Source organism: Anser anser, assembly GCF_964211835.1.
Source record: "Anser anser genome assembly, chromosome: 2".
NCBI classification, from domain to species: domain Eukaryota; kingdom Metazoa; phylum Chordata; class Aves; order Anseriformes; family Anatidae; genus Anser; species Anser anser.
The window spans coordinates 129,183,447-129,210,619 of record NC_139721.1 but is presented as its reverse complement, the minus strand read 5'-3'; the positions used below and the strand labels follow the sequence as shown (position 1 = coordinate 129,210,619).

At 39.7% G+C, this 27,173-nt stretch overlaps 1 protein-coding gene across 5 annotated transcripts in view; it reads right to left on the bottom strand.

The window, feature by feature from the left end:
• Nucleotides 1-27,173, bottom strand: part of RAPGEF5 (Rap guanine nucleotide exchange factor 5) — a 161,342-nt gene that overhangs the window by 32,171 nt on the left and 101,998 nt on the right. For all 5 annotated transcript variants that reach the window (XM_083824523.1, XM_083824524.1, XM_083824526.1 and 2 more), the window contains 3 exons: nucleotides 3,171-3,249; nucleotides 1,971-2,115; nucleotides 611-708 (listed from right to left, as the gene is read on the bottom strand). In XM_083824523.1, coding sequence (XP_083680649.1) covers nucleotides 611-708; nucleotides 1,971-2,115; nucleotides 3,171-3,249 — 322 coding nt within the window. The remainder of the gene's footprint in view (nucleotides 1-610; nucleotides 709-1,970; nucleotides 2,116-3,170; nucleotides 3,250-27,173) is intronic.

The window sequence follows — 27,173 nt, the reverse complement described above, 5'->3', positions numbered from 1 at the left end:
GTGAAAGCTAAGGGCATCTGACTCAACCAGAAAACTCTTCTGTGAGTTGCAAAGTCAATGCAGAAAAAAGAAAGTCTGTGAGTTCCCAGAGGACACTGATACCAGTGGCAGCCAGGGTCACAGCTCTTTCCATTTCCCAAAAGGACAAATCACAGAAATTATTCCATTTGTTAGAAAAAGGTGCTGAGGAAATATCTTTCACAAATACAGTAATTATTAGTAAAACAGTAACCCTAACACAACCATTGCAAAAGAGATTTGCTTCTCAATACTGCAGGGGAGAGAAGGAGAGAGAATGCATCATTTGAAGTCAAAGACTGCTGGTTCTGAATTACATTTTGCCAGTTTTTCCACATGTTATTACTTTACTTGGAAATCATCACAACCAAAATTGATGGGAGCGATTGTAGAACAACACACGTCACCCAACAAACATCAGATAAAATGGAATAACCTAGCTTTACTTTAAAGAAAAGATGAATTGTAAAAATGAATACAGTACTTGTATCACTCATCCCCTTATCTTCACTGAATTCCAGCAAGATGCCAACAAAAATAAATTACAGTCTATATAAAATGAGACTTGATCACAAATATAATCAATGCTTACTGACGACGATGCATCCCAAGTATCTTCTGAAATTCCTTCAGTTCCTTCTCAAGAACGGGATATTCATACACATCATCTAGCACATTCCGGTATATCGTCTACAAAATAAAATAAAATAGTATCTGCAAACATCTGATAACTCAAAAATAAATCTAAGGTGTCACATCAGTAGTCTAAATCAATTCAGGCACTAGCCTACTGAAATAAATTTCATCGTTTTTATGCAAGACCCATCAGCAGAGAATGTCCCTATTTAAATTTTCAGGCTAGTCCAATGCTCAGTTTGTCTTCAGAGAAGCACTCTTTTTATCAACACCAAGTGAAAAAGTAAAATGTTGAACTCATTAATCTACAAACAGAAAGATAAAATGGCACTTGTGGCTGTTACATGAAATGTGAATTACTTCTGAAGAATCCATTCAGAAGCTTGAGAACAAACCACACCATCACCACTCATCTAAAATGATAATAATTTGACTTACTTAGACTTTCAAATTCAATGTTCTCTTTCACTTTTCCTCATGCAGACATTTTAAATTGAGTCAAGACTTTCTTCAAATTTAGTTCAACATTCATTTTTTTGAGTGAATGACTGAACAGAGCAAAAAGGTCCTCAAGAAGATCTCCAGTTACAAGACAAGAGTTTTCGAGAAAGGTGAAAGATCAGTCCTACAAATTCTCTCAAAATACTTTCTTTTCTTCTTTATCAGCAGGAAAAAAAGGGGGGGGGGGGGGGGGGGAGAGGGAAGAGGAAGAAAACCAACAAACTATCAGCTAGATCTTATGGATCTTCGCCCAGTGAAGACATGGCTATTTGCAAATCCACGAGGCAATTATAAAGTTTTGGTACTCAGATCCTTGCTAAGAAGGGCAGAATCTTATTTAATAAAAAGGCATAAAGCTGCGTTGTTCTCAATATACAAACATTGTGGAATAGCATTATACTCTTCCTAGTACCTCAGACAAAGACAACAAAACTTGCCCTTCATCTGTGATCATCTGAATACTGACTGTAGACCCTGTTCTGGCAGACCAGTGTGTCTAAGGAACCTTCAGAACTTCACAGTTTTATTTCCTACCTTCCTAATTTTTCCCCATGTTCTAGACTGCATGTACTTTTATAAGTTTCATACCTGAAAGTAATGTTTTTCATACTGAATGTATGAATAACAGATGCATGTTCAACATGACTACCTCTAAGACATTAAGGCGAGACATGCATAAAACACTTTATATAGAGACATTAAGAACAAAATTTAAATATGAAAAATTATGCATTTTTAATTTTTGCTGTTGGGGCTTTTTAGACAAAACATGGTAATTAAACAACACTGAAATGCATCAGGAAGTGTTTCAATACCTTTAAAAATTGTTTTAAATGCTCATCTTCATGTAACCAGTCTTTGTAAAGAGAAGTCCACTGAGAAACCAAATGCAAAACTTTTCGTTTCCTACAGGATACATCAGAGTCATCTTCTTTCCCTTGATAGTTCTTTGCACAATAGGTACAGTAGGTTAAGGGAAAAATATACTAAAGGTTCACTGAAACTTAAAAATCAAGTGACAGAGAAGACTTCATAATCACCTTGTTTGTTGTTTAGTAATGAAAGGTTTTTTTCACTAAACTGTTCAGTTTTAAATGCATATTTATCCTCTTTGAAATTTTAGGAATTTCAACTTTTTGGAATGAAATACTCAGTGATAGAAATGTCAGTTTATCCCCTGTGTCAACATGATTTTTTTTCCTTTCTATACTAGAGAGAGAAGACTATAAAAAGTAAAAACAGTTTAAAAGGAGTTATACAATGTTGAGTCATATCTTTCCTGTAGAAGTGGGAATGAACCTTTGTCCTGCACACAGATGCCAATGTGAATGTCTGTATGAAGGGGGACAATGCATCATTACAACAACAAAAAAAACTGAGCAGAGGAAGTCAATTCTTTTTCCCTGCACAAATTATACTATCTGCAGAAATAACACTATTAAGAAAAAAAAAGGGAGCGGGGGGGGTTAAAAAAATCTATTTCCACTATTGTTCTCTATTCACAAAGCAGAAATACCAAATGACAGAAAGTACTCACTTTATACATTGTTCCTGTCCCTCCACTATTCTTTCTTTCATTAAGTGAAAAGATTATGCTTTCATGGCAAAAAGGAAAGAAAGGAAAAAAAGAAGGTTCATCTTGTATCTACAAGATCATTCAAGCAATACACCATAGCTTATGGAAATAATTGGAAATAGGAGAAAAAAATGTTTTTCCTCAAAATGATTTATATGTTGTATGAAAATGACAAAAGGTACAGACATTGTTGAATACTTCTTCGTTTTTTTTCCTCTTAACATATCCTGAAGTATATTACACAGGTATTCTAAGAATTAACATTTATGTTCTGGGTATGTTTTAACCTGATCTTAAATGTTATTTTGTAAAAGTTATGAAGATTTATATAGCCTTAAACAAAAACAGCGTTTGCATTGTTGTTATGAATTAGGCCTGGCAGTATACAAACATAGGTGTCACTGTGTGACGCCTGCTAATACAGCACTTAAAAGGATATTGCCTCAGAAGTGCCTGGCACAAGTCATCAGTCGTCATGAAAACTGTGTACGTGAGAAGGAAGTCATCCAGGAGAGTTTCTGTGGAGGAAGACAAAAAAGAATAAGGTACAATATATTGTTGAAAGGAAGAAGACAGTATCTATTATCTATTCCTGTGTGCATGGCAGGAACAGGAACTCAAAAAAAAAAAAAAAAAGCCTAAAGAATACCAGAATACGTCACTGATTTGAAGACTGTTTCACACAGTTAACAGTATGTTTCCACTGCAGATGAGATCCTTATTTAACTATCACATCCTCAATTCTCAAAGAGCCAACAAGTAGGAATATGCACAAAATAAGCCACAGTTCAGCACTAAGAATCCTCATCATAAACACCACCACCCTGGTTGGTTCTGCTGGATGGTTCCAGCCAAGCAACCTTTCCACCAGATAAATTGTTTTAAAATCTCACAAGACAAGTTTTTAATAATAGAAGATGGAAAACTGTGATTGCCATGTACTGTGATGAACATGTAGGCATAGTGTTTGAGAAGCATGAACTAAGCATATTGAAACCTTTAGCTGGTTAAATCTTTTGTGAATCACTGTAAGTGCTGGGACATTTTCTCTGTGGTTTACTTAATTACATTATTCAAGTTATTTTTTGTTTCTGACATTCCTCCAAATGGTTTCTATCAGTTACTACAATGACCTGAAGGTACTTGCTGACAAAGCATTTCTACCCACTGCAATGTAGGACCTCAGGTTGTCAGGACAAGCAGTACTGCCAATTCAGACATGAAAGCAGCTTTCCCATTCCTCATTCCTATGCCACACTAATTTTAGGATTTTTCCAAACCTTTACTACACACAGTAGTCGCAAGAGGGAAGGCTGAAAGAACTAGGTTTCCCCTAAGACGAGAGGGCTCAGGGAGAATCTTGTGGTAGTCTTCAACAACTCAGTGGCAGGGTAGAGATAAAGTCTAACTTGTGCCAGTGGCATGTAATGTAATGACAAAAGGAAACCATCAGACACAGATAAAAGGGATTTTTTTTTTCCCTTTGAGGATGGACAACCACAGGGACAAGTTGCCCAGACAGACTGCAGAACCTCCAACATCAACAATATTCAAAGCTTGCTGGGGCACCACAGCCTGGTCTTACTAAAGCTGCTTTAAGCAAGGGTTAGACCAGATGGCCTCCAGAGGTCCCTTCCAAGGAAAACTGCACTATAACTCAAACAACTTTGCTTCCAGTGCTAGTTAATCACTCATACATGGTGTGTGATCTCAGAATTAATTTTTATTTTGTTCACAAACAACACAATCTTTTAATTTTCTGCAAACAGATGTGAGAATTATGCCAGTCATTTTACACCCAAAATAAAAATGACCGTTGTTGTTTGTTCGTTTGTTTTTGACAAAACAATGCAATTTTTCTTGAAACTTGAGGAGTCTGTGCTCACTGTATTTCTTTGACTTTCAGCAAATACCCTGTGCTCCCTTTAACAAGAAATCAGTTTTGCACCACCTGCTTTACTAGATGAGAACATATGCAGAGGTTGACAGGTAACGTAGGAAATTCCGGTTACTTTTTATTGATATATATATATATATGAAGTATTTATTGTAGAGCAAAAAACAACTAATAGTAGTTGTTATTAATTGTTACCAATTACTCAGTTGTGATTTAAGTGGTGGATTTACAGCTGTAAAGATTGAAGGACAAAACACACCTCACAGGACAAAGATAAGGCTGTGCCCTCATTTCCATATGCTGGTTTCCTAGCTATTTGTTTGTGATCTGGTCCAGTCCAAGCTAGTGCTTGTGTGCATGTAACTGAGAGCAACCTGGCAGCTTTTCATACTAAGGCTGTAATTTCACAATAATTTAGGCCAATTTCAGTCACTGCTGCCTTGGACCTCCTTGTCAGTAAATTGACCTCTTAGATGAGGTGCAGAATGGCAAGAAAAATTCATCCATGTATCATTAAGAGCCAGATATCATGTGAATATCACATGAATGGATGCCTAATGACATCCCACCCTGTCAGCACAGAATTCAAAATAAAAAAAAAAAAAAGAAAAAAGATAATAATAACGTAACTAGATCAATGCCTTTTGCCCAGTAGTTCTTAAAAGACTCCTGATGTGAAGATGCATAGCTAAAGCTCCTTGTATTCACTAATAAAACAAGCGGATTCTTTATATTTCACCAACATTGTTTGAAAACTGTGGAAAGTATTATCTCTGTATAAAACGAAAATTTTCTCTCAGTAAATGAAAAAGTTGTTGTGAACAGCTTGTTCTCCATCTAAAAGGCCATCTAATCATTCTGTTGCATGTCTTTTGGATGATACAATGCAGTTACTAAAGTTGGAGGTTTCACAAACATTTATTTTGAAATTGTTGTTCCTGGAGCCAACCACCACATCTAATCTCTCATTTTAGTTCTTGATCAAACTATGTGCAGTGATACTCATGAAGTCAAAGATGCAGTTACAACAGATTATTTCCACAACTGTCTATTCTATATAGGTGATGTCAAAGCTTCAGCAATACATAGTCATATATTCAGAAAAGAAATGAAGTACTAGCTGAAGAAAAACTTTACTGCTTATCAGTGAACTTGAGGAATTGTTCAAAATAGTGTGACTTTATCATACTAACTGGTGTTAAAATACCAATATAAAAATTTATTTTTAATACCAGATCATGTATTTTCCAGATGTCTGTTATCAATCCTTTTCCAATCCCAAAGTGTTAGGATAGGAAGAAAGGCTGGTTTTGCTATGACTTGAGTTTTTGCTTAAACTTTTTGCACAAACTGTGTTATAGATATTACTAATGCAATTCTCAAGTGACAATTAAAACTGTTTATTTTTTCAGATGTCCCACAACTCTTCCTAAGCGCTCTGTTCAACTCAGACATACCTCTGTCTGTTCAGTCTCTAGCTTCTAATGACTTTATCATAATAAGGTATACCACTCAGCCAACGCAAAGTCACAGAGTGATTATTTTTATTTCTATTTTTTAATACAGAGGAAATGCTAAGAAGTCAATACATTATGATTCCTGTAGTTTGTGTATAGGCTGCATCTCTTCAAACTGCCTCTGAACTTGTTTAGAAATGTAAACCCTAAAGGAACGTTTTGAACAAAAAAGTCTAGATTATACATGTGGTCCATTAATAGCATCACTCATCTGTTAAATTACCTTAACAAGTAAGCAATGAAAGTGCTTTTGCTAGATTAAATATCTATTACCAGACATCACATAAGGACTTTATAATAATATTCATATTTTAAAACATCTGTACTAACTTGCATGTATTTCCCTGAAGTACAGATATGTACAGTTCACTGTACCTATCTTCTGTATTTTCTTCTCAAATGCACTGTAATTTAAAATAATTCCAATATGGTTTTATATGCCATAGCAAGGACACAAAATCTAAGTGTTCACTGATTCTTCAAAAATAATCTCTTCAACTCAAACAATTGCAGACTTCTCAAATACTTTTTGAAGATTAACGTGCTCTCAATTACTGATTTGTTGGTCTTAACCTGCAAACAGAGAGAAAGTCTAAGCATGAGACAATTTATTCACAGCAAATTATTTGTTCTGTGCTCCGAATGGACACTTAGAACAGTACACTTCAAGAGGAAGGGCTTTAAGTGTACAAGTTGATCTAATAATTATGAACACAATTCTTCCTGTTTTTTCCTTTTTAGTCATGGTTGATTTAAGAGTTAAAAAAAAAAAAAAAGCAGCAATTCCAGTCATCATTAATTATTTACAGTGCACCATACACCCACTCAGAATGGCAGTGAAGTAGCTCAGCTTTTAAACTTTCCTATGTCCCAGCTTCTGCATAAATTTGTGACCACCTTCCCTATTCTTCTTATAGAAGAAGTTTTTCTGGTATTTATAGCATCTAGTGAGAATAAAATGTACAGTAATAGTTGAAAAAGAAAAAAGCTGCCTTTGGAAGAAAAGTCTTCATACAAAAGCCTGTGATGCTATTTTTTTAATTTCTCTTCTTCATTAATTTTTTATTTAATCATTTTCTTTTAGTCATCAATCTAATTTTTCTTTATTCCTCACAATTTACCTTTATTTGGTTAAGCAATCACTACAAAGTATGCAGTCAGCTTACAGCTATGGAATATTTCATTTCAAAGACAATTTCAAGCATTTTAAAGATTCATTGAGACATGCAACAGAAACAGCATGCGTTCAATGGGCTACTGCTCTTGCAGCTCTTTGGGGGCAGCCTTAGGCAGTAAATCTCACCACACTGAACATGTGCTCTCAGCATCTTACCATAGGCATAAAAATAATAACAACAACAACAAAAAGTGCACTGTGCTCATTTGTTATTAAATAGTCAATTCACACTAGCTTCTGCTGAGACAGGTTCTCACAGGCTGTGTGTCTTCCCCCAAGTGAAAAAAGGCAGCAGAGACACCAACTTTACTGGCAGCTCTTAGTACCCCTCTTCCAGACTTTCTGCACCAAGTCCTTCTGCAAGATACGTTCAGGATGGGTAAGGGATGGAGAGAGCAGTATATAGACATGGGATGTCCTGATGCACGTGGATATCCAAGGGAACTTTTGCTTTAAGTTGGCAACTGGAGGACCCAGAAAAGACATCTACAAGAGAAGTTAAAGCTGTACTGCATTACTGCATGTGTACAGTGATGGGATTCAATGGCAACAACAATCTGGCTGGGAACAGGGATCTTGAGTCCCAGAGACAGTCAATGGTCATATATTTGGATAAACACCCAATTGTATATTCCCATGTCCTTCAAAAAATCAGAGGATTTCCTGCTGCTTTTCATGTGCCCTCTTACCTAAACAGATCATACCCTTTCTCTATGAGGGGGCAACTCTACATATTTTAACACAGTGTGAGGGCATATTTTTTATATATGCTTAATTTTAAATGGCAGGAGTGTAGAATGGGTTTCTCACATGGATTTACACACCAAATTTTATTCTCTCTTCTCCACTGTCTTCTCTAGACAGGGTATCAATTACCAAGGCTTAGAAAAGACATTAATAAAGGGCTGTAGCCAGAAACCCTCCGTGGTACACCTTTAGCAAACCAGTACAGGCAGTATACTTAATGTCTTTGGCATGTCCAAGACGCGTAAGCTGTTCTCAGACTTGGACGTTTTCTTAAGCTAGCATAGTGGTAAAAGGCATCAGGGGAGCATTATGATGTTAATAACTTGTTACAGAAATGTGGAAAGAGACTTAATCTAAAGGAAATGTCTTTGACAAATGAAATAAAAGTTATATTATTTTTATTAAATTAAATATTTTATCTATCACATAAAATGAGTAAAGGAGGAGAAGCAGAGAAATATACCAGTGCTACAGATAGCTACACCTAACTACCTTATCAATTTGTATGTCCATATATTATTTACTAGCATGGGTTTAAACACACTTGTGCACTTCATCACAGCTAGAACACCAGACATATACTCTATACATATTTACATTATATGTTCAATATATCAAACTATTCAGAGTACACCTATTGCTAATATTAGACACCCTATCCACCTAAGCCAGATATAACTGCTCCTAATGCCAGCACTGAGTCATTAATCGCTTTATACCCACAAGAAGAGATAACCTGATGACAAACTACAGTTTGTTCTGGTTTTCTGATCACCCTGTTACATCCTGAATAGTTGTTGTTTTGCTGCTTCTCAGTGGCTTCCAAGAAAAAAATATGGGTGAAAAATAAGCCAAACACATCCTCCTATCTCCATACCAAACCAATTGCCCTGATGACAAGAACCCTTCTCTTTTCATATCTGAGCTTACAAAGCAACTATTCACATCTCATTCTTCTTACCCTATGGTGTTTCTGTTTCCATTTTTCTTTATTTGTTATTACATGCTTATTTAAATATTAAGAAAAAATACATTTATGCAAAACATCTGGCCAACAAGGTTTTAAATACACAATGCATAATTTTGTTTCTGATAATTACATGGTTTACAAAAAGTAACTTGCTCTGTATAAAGGGGTACAAACATACAGGCTCTGTGCCTGTAGACTCTATCCCTTTATCTGCAGATTGTCTGTCACGTACTGTTAGTTATTAAGAGGGTAATAGTGAAATCTTAAACTGTAAAGAAAAACAACTAATGTAGTTTTTTGTAAAGCTTATCACCATTCTGAACACAAATCTCTTTCACTTTGCACTGTACAAATCCATTGTGAATGGTTGTGCAAGAATAATAGAAAGATTTAAGGGTTTTTTAGACCTGTATTCCACATTAAATCGGATTACAAGAAAATACAGATAAAGTACTGGAAAGCAAGTCTTTTTCCACTTTATGCAAAGTAGGTGTTCAGCTTTCTCTGAGGATTTGCTGGAGGAGACCAAACCTAGATGGAGAATGCAAAGGAAAAAAAAAAAAAAAAAAGCCAAAAAGCCTGAAAGAACAAGCTTCTGGAATTAACTTACGAATTAACTGTGAAAACTACTCTTAATGAGCTTTTACAGTGTCAAGTTCACAGCCCTTACTCATGCAGTTGTGCCTTTCACTATGAGTACATGAAGAACTAAGCAAAAAGGTGAAGAACTCATGTCTTGGATTAAAAGTATTACTCTCCAAATGCTCGGCTTTCCAAGCCAAGGAAATGGCTAAATGCCCTTACTCTTCAATTTACCTCTCATTCTCAGAAATGTATCAAACAGGAAGAGATCAGAAGATCTTCTTCTTCATCCTGAGGCATGTTAAAACCTGAGTATGATGTATTTGGTGGGCAGTGCATAGGAACTCCAGCAACATAAACTCTTAGTTGGGGTTACACACATTTCTCAAACATCAATGCAAACTCTTAAATTTCATGCAGGAATTAGACCTCTTTGCTGCTTGTTGCGGCAGGGTGGGGGACACTGGGGGAGGGGGGGAATGTGTTTTAGATAACATACACACACACAAAAAAGAAATCACAGCAGCTGTAACCCTTCATTTATGCCATCTCTTATTTGTGACTATGGCAGGCAAAGACAATGGTATGAGCATATAGACAATGGTATGAGCATATGGACATCTCCTGTCAAGTTCCTTATGTTAATGAACTAATCAGTGTTAACCAGAATTCTGAATTTAAAAATCACCAACAATTTCAAAATTTGTTCTCATTTGCATTCACTGTGTCATCCCTACCTTGCATGACCAGCCACTTTTCCTTAGCATTTAGTGAGGCTCATCCTACTGAGTATATTAGAAAAAAAAAATCCTTCAGTGTTTTATATCTTCCTATGTATGACTGAAATGTTGGACTCAACAATCCTAATGTATCTTGTGACCTCAAGACACACACCAGAAAATTGTGGGATTTTAAAAAATATTATTATTGTTTTTTAAATAAAATACTCATAGATGGGATTAGCAATACCATAATGCTCAGAAACAGTTAAAACTCATATTTCTCACAATTGTAGAAAAACATCCCTATGAGATAGGGTTACAGCTGGGCAAACAGACAGATGAAATCCCCATGCTTGAGTAAAATGGATGCTGATTGCTTACTGTTCTGTAGGGAACAGACATTTTTTGCTATTTTGAATATGCACTTACTGAGTTCAAATTAAACTAGATGAGAGCCACAGAAATGCATTTGCAAGTTTTTATGCCTCTCAGTGCTGAAAGCTCTTAAGTTTGACAAATTTTTTGTCACCCCTCTTCTCCCTTCCATAAAATGTGAAAAATTATAATCACACCTCAAGGCAGAAGCTGCTACATGTAGTCTCTTTGGTTCACATAATACTATGTAATGCCCTGAAACCTTTCAGCAATGCAAATGCATGTCCAGCAAGTTGTAGCTAGTAATCAGAAAATTGCTCGTTCTGCAGAAATGGAAAAACGATTTGAGGGCAACTCCTTTTAAAGATAGAAGTTCCTCAATATTCTGTAATTCCACAGCAATTTACTAAAAATGTCAGGATGTCCCTGAGTACAAACAGTAAATGCAAACTGCTATCATTACTATCTGATCTAGCAAGATACTGTTCATGATGATGAGGGCGCTGAGTAGTCCCAAATCCCCCTTGCCTTCAACAGACGGCAGTGGCACTCAGGACCTCACAGGATTAGCCCTTAATCCAAAAATCAAATACTCCAGAAATGCTATGCCACTATGGGCACAGCTTGAAGAAAAAAATGAAAATCACGTTGAGAAATAAAGGTCAATATATAATTTGCTGCTAATGTATTAAAACAATTATAGTAGTTATGTCATCTAACCACTGAAGCTCTGAGAAATCAATGTGCAAAGGAATAAAGAGCAAGGCATTTATTTCTGTCGTTAGGTTAAAAAAAGAAAATATATAAGGGCAAGATATTTAACCTATACAACCAGAATTTTTATTAGAGCACAAAAATCAGAACTAGGAATAATTTCTAAGGTCACCTCCCAGTGATTTCTGGCAGTATTTTAACATCTGCAGAATTAATCAAACACATTCTGTCTGGTAAGGTCAAAGATCCTCCTGAAGTTGCATTCCAGTTGCTGCTATCATACATACTGGAGCAGCTTCATATTTTGTTAGAGGGACAAAAAGCCCTGAAACCACAGGCACAGAGCAAATGTCAACTTGTCTAGCTTTAATAAGGCACTAATTTTTTTCACATAGTCATCTGAAATCTGAAGCTTTTTCTTCCCCCCCTCCAGGTAGGATGGAGCCATGGTGATTAATGTGCAGCTATAATGGTCTGGGTTATTTGAAGTTATTGAACAAATCCACTACACCTTATACATTTTTAAGTATTAGAAATATTGCCTATAGCTCTCACCCTAAGATAGTGTTACTTTTTTTTTTTTTTAAATAAAAAGCCCTTAACTATTGTAACTAAACCACTCAAACCTTCCATGCAGTGAAACTTCAATTGACAGCAGGCTGAGATATCTAAAAGTATGTGCAAGGTATTCCCACCAGCCTAGCTGCAGAAAGCAGCCAGTCCTTGCTCGCCTCTCCAGTCTCCTGAAGTACTTGAGGAAAAAAAACCACCATCCTCTCCTTCCATTGATTGTTTCTAATAAGCCAGCCAGGCCAGGAGTGCCTGGAGCAGCAGGATGGAGGATAAAAGATTTAATAGTTCCCTTTCATCTTTCTGCCTGCAGCCAGCTGCCTCATGGGGCAGGGGAGATGGGCGTGCAGCACTAACAGCACAGCACACTGGATGGTCCTCGCTTGTTCTTCACCTCCAGCAGGCACACAGCCTGGCACCCCCGTCACCCACTTGTCTCGGTGAAAGTCAGACAAGCAACTGTGAGGCAATTTTCTACTTTTTCTCTTTTACCTGGATTTCTTTGTATCCCTGCCCCCACCCTCACCTCCGGGCACCCAAAGAGATGCCAGGCTGTCCAGCCAATCCTCAATGACACAATGTCCAGGTGCCACTGTCACCGCCTCAGGGGGCCGAGAGCTAGACTGGAAAACCTACTGCTCGGAAAAAGTAACCTTCAGATCTGCTCTCATATCAAATACATAAATATTGTCACATCTTAAAAACAAGATTGGGAGTTCTTCATTTTTGAGTCTGCAACTTGAACTACTTTAAAAGGGCCTAATTTTCAAAGACATTTCCCAGAATAAGAACCCAAATTTTCTGTTCATGTCCCCAATACAACATCTATAAAAATAAATGAGTAATTAAAAAAAAAAAATCCTAATTGGCAGTATTTTCAAATACTACTGCTACCTAAATTTTTAAATGTAGTATCTAATGACAGGCTCTAAAAACCACTACATTTGGACGATATCAGGTCGAGTCAATTAGAATGACAAGTAAAACATAGGGATCAGAATACACTCCACACTGGAGCATCACATGGGTAAAGAACAAGCCGAAAGGCACGTGGAAATGCCACCTCTCAAGCTTTGCAGGTCAGGTGCAATGCCCAGAATTCAGCGTGCAGCCTTACCCCCACCATCCGCTGCTAACTGCTTTCCATACCAACTAGAGCAATAGGTCCCTGGAGGGAACAGAAATGTACAGATCTGCTCTGTGTATTTTGAAAAGTGTTTAGCAAGAAACTTTGATCCATTATTTTCCCCCTACAAAGAAGCATGGGGAAATTTCTTTGTGCTTCAGCCTGGGGAAGGAGATATAAGAGGAATCTTGTTTGCCCCTGGGACCCAAATTATCATAAATATGCTAAGCAGTGCGAGCTCCACAACACGTGGCACAGGAGCACGTGCAATAAACATCACCATGTCTCTTCAGGGACGTGGAGAACGACAAAGCCTCCACAGGGAAAAAGATCCTGGCTTCTACAGAGTTGGCAGAACTGCATAAAAAGGGAATGATAGTGTTTGCATCCAAATGAAAACTGCGGGATTTGGTCCAAGCCTCCGCATAAGATGGCAATAACATGTACGGGACTAACGGACAGATAACTCACAGATTTTTCTTCCAGCACGCCAAATAGCAATGCACTGGGTCAAATGACATGTTTGGTATATAGGGTTTCAGATGAGGTTTGGGTCTCACGTTGGCAACTGTGGTCCTCCGCCACGCAGCCTCGGGCACAGTGACCCACATCCCAACATCTTCTGCCGTATGGAGGAAAAAGGTACAGCACGACTGGTGAGTGCACACATCTCCACAGAAAAAAACCCCAGTGTTGAGTGTCAGAGCTCTCATAGGGCAGCCATGGTTTGCCTCCCCACACAGTGAATGGGTTCCAAAAAACCCCAATATGTGTCATGATGGTGGTGTTAAACCATAGTTTTACATTAATTGTAGGCTTGCATACATACGTCCTTAAATTATGAACCTGAAATTGCACTTGCAATACTGAGACACCCAAATCATTCCATTGAGTGGTTAACATGTAATTAAAGACAGCTTTTCTCCTTATTATTACTGACAATTATAATGGAAGACAGAGAAATAAAAAAGCCTTGTACATAGTCTGTATGTGTAGTAAGAATATCTAACAACTTCATACTACAGAGTTGGTCAGTACGACCTTGTCCTGACAGCAAAATGAAAGAAAAAGAAAAGGTTCCCTCTTGCTCTGTTTAAAGATCACACAGGGGTAGGTGAGACACAAGAAGAATAGACATTATTTGCTGCACAGCTGCTTGTGAGCATTAAAATACCTGCACAGCTACTTTATTCCCTGCAGCAGCAGAACTGTGTTATTGCGCATGGACTTTTGGCTACTTCCATACGTGGTTCTTCAAAGTTAGAAAGTGGGGATATTAAGCAATTACTTGACGAAAATCCAGTGGGGTGATTTTCTAAAGGTGAATACTCACTTTTGCCATTATTTCAGATTTTTTTAGTGTTACTTAATAACTTAGTTATAAAAAAATACAGACAGAAAACAACTCTTAGATAAACACAACTTTGCACTCCTGTAAGACAGTTTTTTCTATTGTACCCTTCTTTTTCAAGTCTTCTGAGACACTATCTTTCATGCGCAACCTGTAAAGCATCTAATACAAGAGATGCATTATCTGTCCTGTAGAAATTTTTCAGTTTCCCCCTTCATCCGCCCTGCCAGCTGTTCCGCGGACTTTCATGGGGTACAAAGGAGTCTCCTTGGCTGAGATGCAAATTGTACCTTCCTGCACAAGCATACTTGAATCTAACGCAGTGTTTAGGATAAAGACAAAAATAATGAACCACAATAATAGATATGATATTGCATTAAACCGGGCCTCTTTGCTCGTGGGCTCATTGACCATGAGCATGGGCTCATTGACCATGTTTCACCACCACAGAAGCTGGCAGTGACTAGCACTTGTTACCATCTCTCGTTTCTATAGCTCTTTTTGTCCAGAAGTGCCAGGATGGTTTTTGCAAAACACACAAGCCTTATTTTTCCAGTGCGCAGAGAAGGGGAGGCATGCAAGGGCTCAGCAGCAGCACCAGCTGTGGCAGGAAGTACTCGCCAAAGCTGAGATGACAAACCCAGGGTCCTCACTCCTGCCCTGCTTGTCAACACCAAATTTATCAAATTCAGACAGTAAACCCAATGCAAAGCGCCTTTCAATTTCAAATTTCCAAACTTTTCTCAAATCAAATCAGCAAACAACAGCACAACTTCTACACCTTTACAACACATTAAATGTATTATGATTTTCTTCAGAATATCTTTTTCTTCATTGTTTTTTAAGGGATGATCAAGGCTCACACAAGTGAACTGTCTGTACAGCTCTCTGTCAGTCTTGCTCTCCCCTACCTCCGTACCTTTTGAATCTGTTGACAAATTTCAACCAAATTTGGGACAGAGGCAGCAAATTCTTAAAGATACTAAGTTGCTACAAATAATGAAAATAAGTCCATCTGTAGAAGAAAGAGGGAGTCAAATTATTCTCTCATTCAAGTAAAGGCTGCACGTAAGCACAGCTATGTTTTCAGACATGAAACAACTCAGTCAGAAGAGATGAAGTCATACTGCCTCAAGCTGCTCCTGGTAGGACTGTTTCTTTGATTAAAAGATACTATCTCCAGCACTGGGACTACTAGCATCACCGAGATATTCTCCTTATTTAAAATTCTGCAAACTGTGTCCATCCCAGTTTCTCTAACAAGGCGGCCTGTTGCTGCTATTCTCATCTCTGCTGCACCAGGCTGCTGTGTCTTGCCTTAGTGCAGCCTAGAAATTCCCAGGGCAGAGCACTCTCTTACTTTATGCTTGCATAGCACCAGCCACAGACAATGAATACCCATATATATGTAAAATGACAACTCAATATATTCCTGCATTTGTTTCTGCAAATAGCTGTGGTTATGTTTGTTTATTTGTTTTTGTTGTTTTGTTGTTGTTGTTTTTTCCCTCATTAAACTGCTTTACTTATTCAGTTGGTTATTAAGGCCAATTATAAAAATCCATTTTTATTTTTTTTTCCACTAAGAAGCAATATCCTTTCCATATCATTCTTAGTTATTCTACAGAAGATCACCAATTACATGATGTCTGTCTCCTTAAAAAGACTGCAAGCACTTGTCCACGGGCACAACCTGGTAGCTGATAGCTTCTTTCAGCTTATATAGCAGTGAGCCTGTGTTTACTTTTATTGAAAGTCCCTGCAGGAGAAGGTAGTAAGGCATCTTAAAGGAAGACTCTGAGGATTACATACATCTCTTCAGCTAGCTAAATACCTCCTATAGAAAAACATGCATTTAAAAGCAGGTTTCCAAATCATTTTTCAGAAACACATCAGCAGTTACAGTAAATATACAGGAGATGGAGTCAATTCTATTAGGAGCTGCTGTTTCAAAGACACAGCAGTCCACATCCCAGAAGGACAATGAAGTACAATATGCAAGCTCATTTAATCACTGTATCCAATTACATGGAGGAATAAATCATCACGTACATAACTATGTCTGAATTTTAAAAAGTAAATAAATCATGAGTAGTCAAACCAAAAGCTGTGAATCTCTGGATTCACAGATTAGCAGAGTAAGTGGTGCATTTACTTCCCATTTGAAATAAGAACATCCAAAAACCATTAACATCACCTAATTATTTTAAGACAAATACAGAAGCTGCCCTTTTTCTGTTCAGTTTGGGGTTTGAATACGTAGACTGCCTTTCTCTGCAGTTGGTTACACAAAGTGGGGGTTTTCTAACCAATGCTCTTCACTGCCTTGACGTTGGTGGTTGTTCTAAGTTACCAGGTTTGGTTTCATTTCAGTGACCGTAAGCATTTCCCATTGGAAGCGACAATAACCCTACAGCACACAGACAACAGGCTTATTTTACACTAACTCCTTTCACATATCCCAGGAGTCCACAAGCCAAATCCTCACAAACATTGACCTCAACTGAGCTTATAAGTGGTCTAATGATGGACCTCCCTAGCCTCTCTGCCCTGATTGATGCCTAGGACTCCCCTTCTTCTGGAGGACTTCAGAAAAAAAGCAGGCACTTCTGCTAATCCCACAAATAACGGGGCTTTGGGCAACTGTTCTGGCCCTTTGCTGCTAAGTTCTTCTACATGACAATACTTTATAGGAGGCACTGAATTCTCTCCATTTGTCAAGAAAACCCAGTACAGCAATTTCCTCCAAAGCTGATGGCGTTTTCATGTCTTTCAGATGCTTTTAGAAAACTATTATTGAATATTTATCACTCTTTGTAATCAAGTACATAGTTCTAACTTCCCAAACTGCATCTTACTAACCTGGATTCCCTAAACAGATTTCCAGTCCTTTAAACTGAGATGTTAAATCAAATGCCCTATGGCCCATCCGCATGTCAAAACCCTCAACTGAATATGAAGATGAGACTCATTAACACTAACAGAATCTGCATGCAGACATCAAAGAAAAAAAAGGAAAAAGAATAAAAAAACACCGTTCAAAATATTTACAGAAGCTCCATAAGCAACCCATGAGATGTGCTGCAACTTTTGCCTAGGGAGAGGGGCCGCTAGACTGAAGAGAGTAGGAAAAACTCCCTTAAGCCAGCAACACCACATTGAACTCAGGAAAATGCTTTTGTGCCGCTTTGCAAGAGAAATATTTGGGATTACTGAAGGGGTTGGGAACACATGGGGAGAGGCCGTGCTTCTGCTGGTGCAGACCCTACCGTCCAGCAGGCCTGGGCAGGCAACCTGGTCCCCGCAGAGTCAGGGAGAGCCTGGAGCACAAGCTGCTGCTACACAAGGAGGCCGCAGGCAAAGGGTCCTTTCCTCCTTAACCCTCCCAGGACTGACGATCCAGACCCCAAAAACTCCATGTATGTGCCTGGGGGCTTCTGCCCATGCCAAGCTTCAGGTGGCCAAAGGGCAGGGGGACCATGGGACGCAGAGGGCAGAGAGGACAGCAAGGGGCCTGCAGTGCAGCACGTAGCGGGATGGAAATGAGGTGGAGGAAACAGAGTACAGGGTAAAAATGCAGTCACCTGGAGAGGCTAAATATTTTCATTTGCCCGTTATTTGTGGTTTCCGTGCTTTGGGGCATGCAAAACATCACTGTACGCTCACTGCTGCTTTGAGGATTTGAAGGAAAAACCCGTGACAAGAGGATCTTACAAATGCTATTTGTTTGTGGCTGTTTTCTGCCGTTGTTTGTTTGCTGCTTCCAGCTTGTGGCCGTGCATCCCGTATGCTGTACTAACAGTAACAACAAACAAAATCGCACAGACAAGGCTCGCTTTGGGGTGGGGAACGAAACCCAACAAAGGCTTCATTATTGTATTGATGCTGGGGCTCTGAAGTCACGACTGGGAAAGAACAAAACCAGTATCTGGATTTCTGTTTGTAGCTGTAGCAGTTCCTAGAGACAAATCCTAAGAAATGAGGGTCGGGGGAGGTTAAAGAAAAGCAGGTTGTTGAATCGGTAGGGCCTGGTGGGCAGGAGGAGGAGGGATAACAGCATGGGGGAACACAGGGTGCAGAAAACAGGACAGAAATTGAAAAGCAATAGAAGGTGAGGTATAACGGCCTCCAGCCATCCTGGGTTAGACAGCATGATTTCTCCATGATTACATCCCTAATTCTGGCAATTTATATCTCCATCAAAACTCAAGTTCAAGCAAAGGAATAAAATCACAATTCATCCCAACTGTTGCTACAAGAAAACATAAGTTTTATATTATAGCTTCCATCAAAATTAGATCCATCAATGCTGCCATTTTATTTGCATTGATCTATTTTTTCCAGTCCTCCCACCCCCCAGTTTCTTTCCCCTCGGTGCCCTTGAAAACAAGCCATCACATTTTTACTTCAGACACAGAGTACTGATTTGGTGTCGGAAAGATCTCACAAGCATTTCTAACTGAGACAAGGTCATCTCACAATCGCAGTCTGACTCAGGAGACGTTATATGAGCTACTGCCACAGCTACAACTCAAATAGGTATTTTTCACCTCGTCTGAGAGATGGGAATACCAATTTACTTTATTGCAGTAACTGATGCTATTCTGAAAAGCTTTCTGCCAGAAGCAGCTATAGTCCATGAGTACAACTGACACATCATGAGAAACCTTTGGCTGCCAAAGTGGTGTAATTCTACTCCTATTTCAACCTGTGAAAGGATCAAAATTGTCTTAAAAAAACATGCAGAACTGTCTCCAATGCCAACCACATAGACTCCCTTAAAAGGCGCTATATATCCCAGCAGATACTAAACCAGATCAAGCCTTTCCTTCCGAAAAAGCTGTCGCAATTTAAAGCCTGCATTGTGCATCAACTGAAACTTGTAAGCTCGTAAAGTTTCTGAATTTATGCAAAGTGCTTTTTGTTCCATTATTTCCTGTTTAGACAGGCACCTCAGCTTTCACTAAACTATTCCAATTACAACCATCTAGTCCTACATCCAATAGCTGATCTTCTGGCTTGCCCATTAAAACAAAACAAAACAAAACAAAAAAACAGCAAGATAACATAAACCAGATCAGAATACCAGCCAACCACATTCAGCATGAGCCAATGTGGCTGTAAGTAACTGTTGTCACAGCTGCTCTTTCCCCCTTTTTTTTTTTTTTAACTCAGTCATGGTAGAGAGAGCACCAGCCAGAGCTAATGCAAGGCACAGCCGAGCTCCATTACACTTCATAACCCGAGGCATGTTACAAAGGAAATAGGAAGAGCAAGGACAGAACTTTGCGGAGGACGAAATAGAGAAGCAATAGCAGTCAGAATCGGGACATTGCAGCCACCACCATGGAGCTGCGTTACTTGGGGTGAAAACCTATTTTTCTGGCACCAGCATGCCTATCCCACAGACAAGAGTTCTCATGCAATAGTGTTTATTCAACTATACAACAAGCACAGGCATTTGCTGCTGTAATCCAGCTCGGGGGGAGCACTTATTAAGGGAGGTCTTAAGAGCCCGCAGAAAGCCTCATCAGGCACTACACATACGGAAATAACCAGAAATCTGTTCCAATTAATGGCTCACAAATAGGTCCTGGGTCATGGCTTTTTGTTCTTAATTTTTCTGGGTGTCCTCTGAGCACAGAGATTTACAGAAAATGCTAAAGTGAACGGTTGGAAATAGAACAACTGCATCAGCATACTGTACAACAAAGTATCACCGAATGGTAATAACAGAGGGTATGATAGGTAGCTTAGTAAAGTAATGATAATTGTAGTTTGGCTATCATCCAAAACAGCCCTGGTCCTGCTCATGAAAAGACCAAGGCTGCTACTTCCATAATACTGTGAAACTGTTTGAACTGAGGGCATGTTAAGGAGGATTGCGGGGGAAGGAGGAATTAACAGCATGAGAGTAAATTTAGTTCACAAGGGGAAAAAAAGCAGCTTTGAAGAACAGATTTCTTTCAGCTTTTTCACACACAACCTCAAAGCACAGGTCTTCAGTCTGCCAGTGAATCCATCCTTCCACCCCGTGGGCGGGGAATGAACACGCTCTTTATATTCCTCAGAAAATGTTAATCTCACAAAAAAATCATTGTGTTGTAGTGACATTGAGCACTGGAAACACTGGAATTCAAAGCCTGAAGACAGTGCATGAACTGTATTCTTGAACTCAAAGATGCAGCAAACATTTCAAGATTTTATGTTTTCAGCATTCCTACAAGAAAACTCCCCCACCTATGCAGTCATCTTCCCCAAAAAATCATTCAGAGAAGTGTATCCAAGATCTACAGCTTTACACAGAGGCAGATCTCAGGAAGGAGGGCTTTGCTCTGTTCTGCAGACAAGCTTTCTACTTAGCAGCCATCACACAAAGTGCTAATAGCACGACAGGAGTCATTAATGTACAAACACCCCTACTTATGTCGGCAGGCGGTGAATCGCTGTGATGTGGGAGAGGAACACACAAAGAGAGCACTGAAAATATCATTCAGCTTTCAGCAGTCTGCAGCAGTGAGAGGCTGCAGATCAGGGTTTGAGAATGAAAAGCCTGAGGAAGGAAGGAAAGGAGGACAACACTAAGTGGCGAGGATGAGTAAATACTGAAGGAAGATGCTGGACCTGTGGTGAAGGGCACCGTGACTGGGGTTCCCAAACAACCGCATGGTCGGTGGCTCCTGTTGAAGGAACAGGATGTGCAGATACAACACAAGAAGCAGCAATGCTGATATTTTGGTTTTGCCTTTCCAGTTCCTACTCTCACTGTTAAACAACCTGCCAACCCACACACAATCTGCTGCTGCTCCTTAAAGGGTCAGTAATACTTATTTTATTTCAGACTTACAGAAACACTTCATTCTTCCACCACGCCCGACAAATAGGTGGCTGCAATAAGAGACATTCTCTTATTAATCACGTCTCGCTTCTTCTCTAGTGGAAACAGTAGCTTCGAGATAACTGGGTATGTTTTAGAACTAGTCAACTTCATGAGCCGCGTTCTGGGAAAACCTGAAGACAGGGCTGTATGTAGGGGCTGAGAGGACCTAGAAAGTCATGTAAGCTTCACTGTAGGGACTGTCCTCTCCTCCCTTCATATATTTCTCATTGGTGGTTTAAATCCATTGCTGCAGGGGAACTGAGCCCAAGTAGACAGGAAACTAGTAAGAGTTAGCACAGTTTAGACTCATCTCGCCATTTGGCTGCATCTTTGCATCAAGTCCACATCAGCGTTGAACTTCTTCGTTTAGACATCCTTATGGATCCCTAGGACATGGTCCTGTCTCCTCTGCTCCTTCTGCCCAGCCTCCCAGGGGACAAGGCTCATGCTTCCCTCCAGCTGACAGATAATGGAGGATGGCCACGGCAGATGATGTTGCACTGTGTTGTGTACTTAACGGGGCTGAACTCTGGTCTGCATCTGCAGGGCATGACATGGGTTGCAACAGAAGAAATCTGGCATGTTTTGCCTCCAAATTTGCAGCTGTCAAACTGAGCAGACCTTCTGTACAGCATTTAAGCCAAACGGAATCAACCCAACTGGCTGGCGTTCTAAGATGACATCTGCCTTGTCAAGAGAGATCTCTTTGGTACCAACACTGTGCAGCAATTCAGTTTTCATTTTTGCCCATATGGCCCTCAGTCTTAACCATCAGATCTGAGAACACTACTTATTTCTGCTAGGTTTGACTCTGACCAGCCACTCTTGAATTATTTGAAAAGGACTCAAGCTAAGGAGTACATTAAGAGGCAACCTCTACTACTCTTTCATCACTAAAATACAAGCACTTTTATAAAATTAAATCGTGTAAGAATTTTTCTATCCCTTTCATACTCACTTTTTGGCTTAACAACACAAGACAATCAACAATGATCAAAAGTACTATTCTGAAAAAAAGTTCCAAAAGAATATTTCTCAAATATACAAACGTTCCTCTACAATCTCTGCTACGTAATGCATACATTAATTTGAAGATACGTATGACCACATGTCCTTCCATACATTTGAAACATTTACTCATTGGTTTGGTAATTCATTGAAATTGGAACATTGGTTTGGTAATTCATTTCTATTACCTAGACTTCCAATGACATTAGGGCAAAAATGATCTGATTAAAACTCTTTAGGACCACACTTGGTTTTCCAGAAATCTTACCAAATTTCCAGTGTCAAGGCAACCTGTCTCACAGGTAACTCATCAAAATGTTTACGTCATCCAAGTCCACTCCGCAGTACAACGAGTTAACATATTCTGCCTTTTACAAGTTAAAAAGAAAAAGAGCATCTTTCACGGTCGGAAGAAAATTATACACCCTTAAAAAGTTCTCCTGTTAGACCTGTGCTTGTCAATTCCTTTCTACTTATATCGCAAAGATTATCAAGCCCCCTTACAGTACTTATAATGTACATCTTCATAATAAATTATTTCACACTAGGCTTTCATGGTGTTTCCTTATCACTTTCTCACGTAGCAGAAGGTGACAACTAACTATAATAAACCACAGAATCAGAGGGGAAAGTCTGAGAAACTAAGGATATTATGATCTAATTTACCTCAAACACAAAATACATGAAACAGCTGGGGCTTTACTGTCTCCCACCAGAGCTATTCGTGCACAGAGTACTAAAAGTTTGTTTAGGCGCAAGAGGTGCCAAAAGGTGCCTAGGTGCTCCTGGGCACACTGAAACCATGTGTTTGCTTGATGGCTACCCTCAGTTCCCTTCCTTCCTTGCAAGTGTCTGCTTTGCTAGGTAGGCTTACCCTATGAAAATTGTTTGAGGTGATGAACTGTAAAATACCACCAGCTTCTACAGAGAGAGCCCTGACTGCTGAGACAACAGGATGTGCATCATTCCCAGGCTGACTTCAGGAAACCAGGCAGCAGGAAGGCTGGGTTCATGGAAACGAGGGAGCAGACAGAAGTGTCTGCCCACAGCACCATGAGCAGGACATTGCCCAGTGTGAGCAGAGGGCAGAGGATTTTAGACCTCACTGGATACAACGGTGCAGTAGTCCAGGAGCAGCATTTATCGTTATCCGCCTTTCCAAGAGAATTCCCTAAACTAGTGCCTGAGCGCAAACAAAAAAAAGCAACAACCTTTTTCAGGCTCTGCATCCTCACTTCCCAGAAATAACTGCATGAAATCCTGCCAGGAGACGGTGTCTTTGACACATTCCCCTTGCTGGCATTTCCTATTAGCCTAGGCACCGCAGCGTGTGACATGCTCTCTGTAGTGAATCCCAGACACGACACTCCTTCTGCAGGCTGATTCAGCTCACTAATGTGACAGAAAATAACCCCAGAAAAGGGAAAAAGATAGTTTCCTATGACGATACATCTACTTGGCCCGAGGTCAAACCAAGAATATCAGAGAAGAGTGGGCTACATGACGGTGACCAGGTGGACCAATGGAGGATGTCACGTCTCCCCATTTGAGCAGAAGCCAGTGCCTTGGTCCCAACCCAGGGCAACTGCCTCCCTGGTCCCAGCTCCAGGCACCAATGGGCTGTTCAGCCCACTCAGCAGAAAACTGCTCACCCTCTGCTGCCAGTTGAGCTGGTACCTTGCTCAGCTGACCAGCTGCAGGAACCAGTGCCTTATAATGTATATATAACCTTAAATTCTGATCCACTGATTGCAAACTGCAACGGGCTGCATGCAAAGCACCTGGTCAGATCAAGGATCCCCAAAAAACAGAAACAGGTCTTGGACAGGGGCCAATAGAGGATGTCCAGAGGAAGAAAAATACAACAAAAAAATACAGAAAAATGACAAATACCAAGTTGTCATTCTCTCTCCATTATACCCTCCAAACTTCCAGCAACTGGCAGTGTAGACTTCCCGAATAGAAGTTATATTCACATCACTGCAGTTTGGGATTTTTTGCTATGACTATGCCTTATTTGTTTTCAAACCCTTCCAAACCTTGGTTTCCACAAAATACTCGCAACAATGAGTTTCACAGTTTAGTTGTGCATCATATTAAAGAACAAACAAAACAAAAATCCAACCACCACCAACAAGCTCCTTGCTAGTTATAAAACAAAAAAATTCACTGTATTACAAAACACTTCCTAATTATAAGAAGTGATGAATAATCTTTCCATATTCACCTTCCCCACGTAAACCATGGTCTTATAGACTGCACCATACCCCCTCCTTTACAGATACTGCTTTCTTATTCTGAACAGCCCTAGACTATTTAGTCTCTGATACATTTAATCTATACTTCTACTCACCCTTACTGCCCTTTCATGCTTTTTCTAGTTCATTTACAACCTTTCTGAGCCATGAGAGAAGGAACCATAGTATACATACCATAGAGTTATACAATAGTGTAACTATGATTCTTGCTGGTCTTCTTTCCTAATTGCCCCAAATATCATTTTCCTTTTTCATCAATGCTAAACAAAATTTTCCAAGAACTATCGACACTGTCTCCAAAGACCTATTTTCTGCATGGTACTTGCTATTTCAGCACCTCCACTGAATATGGATAATAAGGATTTCCTTTTCTCCATGTTAGAGAATTCATTACCTTGCATTTATCAAACTTGAATCTCATCTGCAATTTCATCACCCAGTTGTGCAGACTTTTACTCCTTTCATCTTTCTTCAGCCACAGGGCTCGTTTGAGTGGGCCCACTCCCAACTCGTATTCCCAGTGCCACATTGCCCAATTCTTATTACTTTCATGAGGCTATTTTTGAGTTGGATCTGCTTCCTGATCTAACCTACCTTGCAGAAACACCCCAGCAAAGCTTGTCAGTACTACGGTAGGATGTGACTGCTCAAACAGGCAGTCAGAGGCAGGGGTAATAGGGCATACAAGTACATAACCTTGCATGGCCACCAAAGATGAAGGCATGGCTTCATTTATCATGAGATCCTCAACCAGTTAACATTATTAGTGCATTCTGTTACCTCAGTTTTCATCTCACACTCAGCAGCACCCCAGTTTCCAGCAGCAACTTCTCTCCATTTTGATCACTGACAAGTTACTCTTTCCTTTCCCTCAGCACCATAAACCTGCATGCATTTCTTCCTTCTGCTTTTATGGGAATGCTACCCAATTTCCCAGTGGAAAGCCATAATCTGAGGCTGCAGTTTGGCATATAGTTTCAACTCCTATACGTAAGTACGGCTGCTAGAGGGACAGGTCCTTCCCTCCTGCTGCCCTCACTTCTTTCCCACTCTGTGCAGCTCTCTCCCTTGTGGCAGGGACAAAACTTGTACCTTTGACAAATTCAGTGGATCAGGAAAATGATCAGTCTTAAAACCAGTAATTTAGTATTTCCTGGGTTGGTGTCAGCCAGGATCCACAGCAGGCTGGACCGGCAGAGGGATCAGTGCGGCAGCAGGAACGAGTGGCTGCGGAAGACTGAGCCGCTGCTTTCAGCTGTAGCGTCAGTTTATGCTGGAATAATGGATTGGTAAAATGACAACCTTATTGCTTAGATGCTCCCCAAATAGGACCATTTCTTTTAATTGGCATCACATTTCCCACCTTCCTCTGCCACTGAAGCTGATTTATATGATAGATTACACAGCACTGTTAGGAGTTCAGCAATTTCATATCTGAGTTCCTTTAGAAGTCTTTGGGGAGTAACGTCTGATCCCAGTGATTTGTAACTATTCATTTTATTGATTTATTCTAAACCTACTTCTACTGACACTTCAATTTGAGACAGCTTAGACTCATTGTGCATGAAGAAATGGTCCTGCCCGGGAACCTCCCCGAGTTCCCTCGCACTGAACACCGATATAAATGATTGCTTCAGCTTTCTGCTCTTGTCACACTGACGTTGCTCCTTGCACGTTAACTCTGCTAAACTCCTGTTCCTCAATATGGGCATGGCAGTAATGTGCATTTAGTCACCTCAGTTCACCCACTTTTCCCAAGACTTTGGGGAAAAGTTTACAAAATCAGTCAGAATGATGACAGACAGCATTTCAGTACAAATAACTAGAGAGAGGTACGGCCAGCAGACTGTTATTCTCACCATCTTAAAAGCTGGAAAATCGGATCACAAACTGTTAGGCAAATATTTACTCTCCTTGACATTAGTCCCCATGCATGAGATATATTCATGTTGATTTTGTGGCAGTCACAGGAGTACACCTTTTACGACACCTTTTACTCATCAGGAACAAGGCACAGTGAGCAAAAGCATTCTTTACAACAAAGAAACAACAAGCAATCAGACTTTTTCTAGGATTATTAAATAAATGACAATACCTGAGAGAGGCAGCGCTGTAACCCTTTTTGGCAAGACCATTTAGCAGCTCTCTGACTACATCTGCTTGTATAAGACAGTAAGTACCATTCTCCTAAAAAGTCACACACAGTTCCTCAGAGGGTGCCTTACCCAACATCAAAGCACTGTATTTGGTCCAAGTGTAGAAGCAATGGATTAAACAAAGGTAACCTAAATAAGGTAGCACTTCCAGTACAAAAAGGCATGGTCTGAGAGCATCTCATGCATGCTAGGTTATGATCTGAAATCTGCAACTGCTTCTGTGTGAGGAGAGAGTTCCCACTAATCCCAGGACCATTTACAGCCCCAAATAAAATGGCACAGCATGGTAGAAAGGTCATTACTCTTTTCCTCTCCTATTCTGAAGACATTCAGATTACACTTTTCCATACCTATTTGAGCTAGGTCATGAGGATTCATCCTCTTTTTCTGTC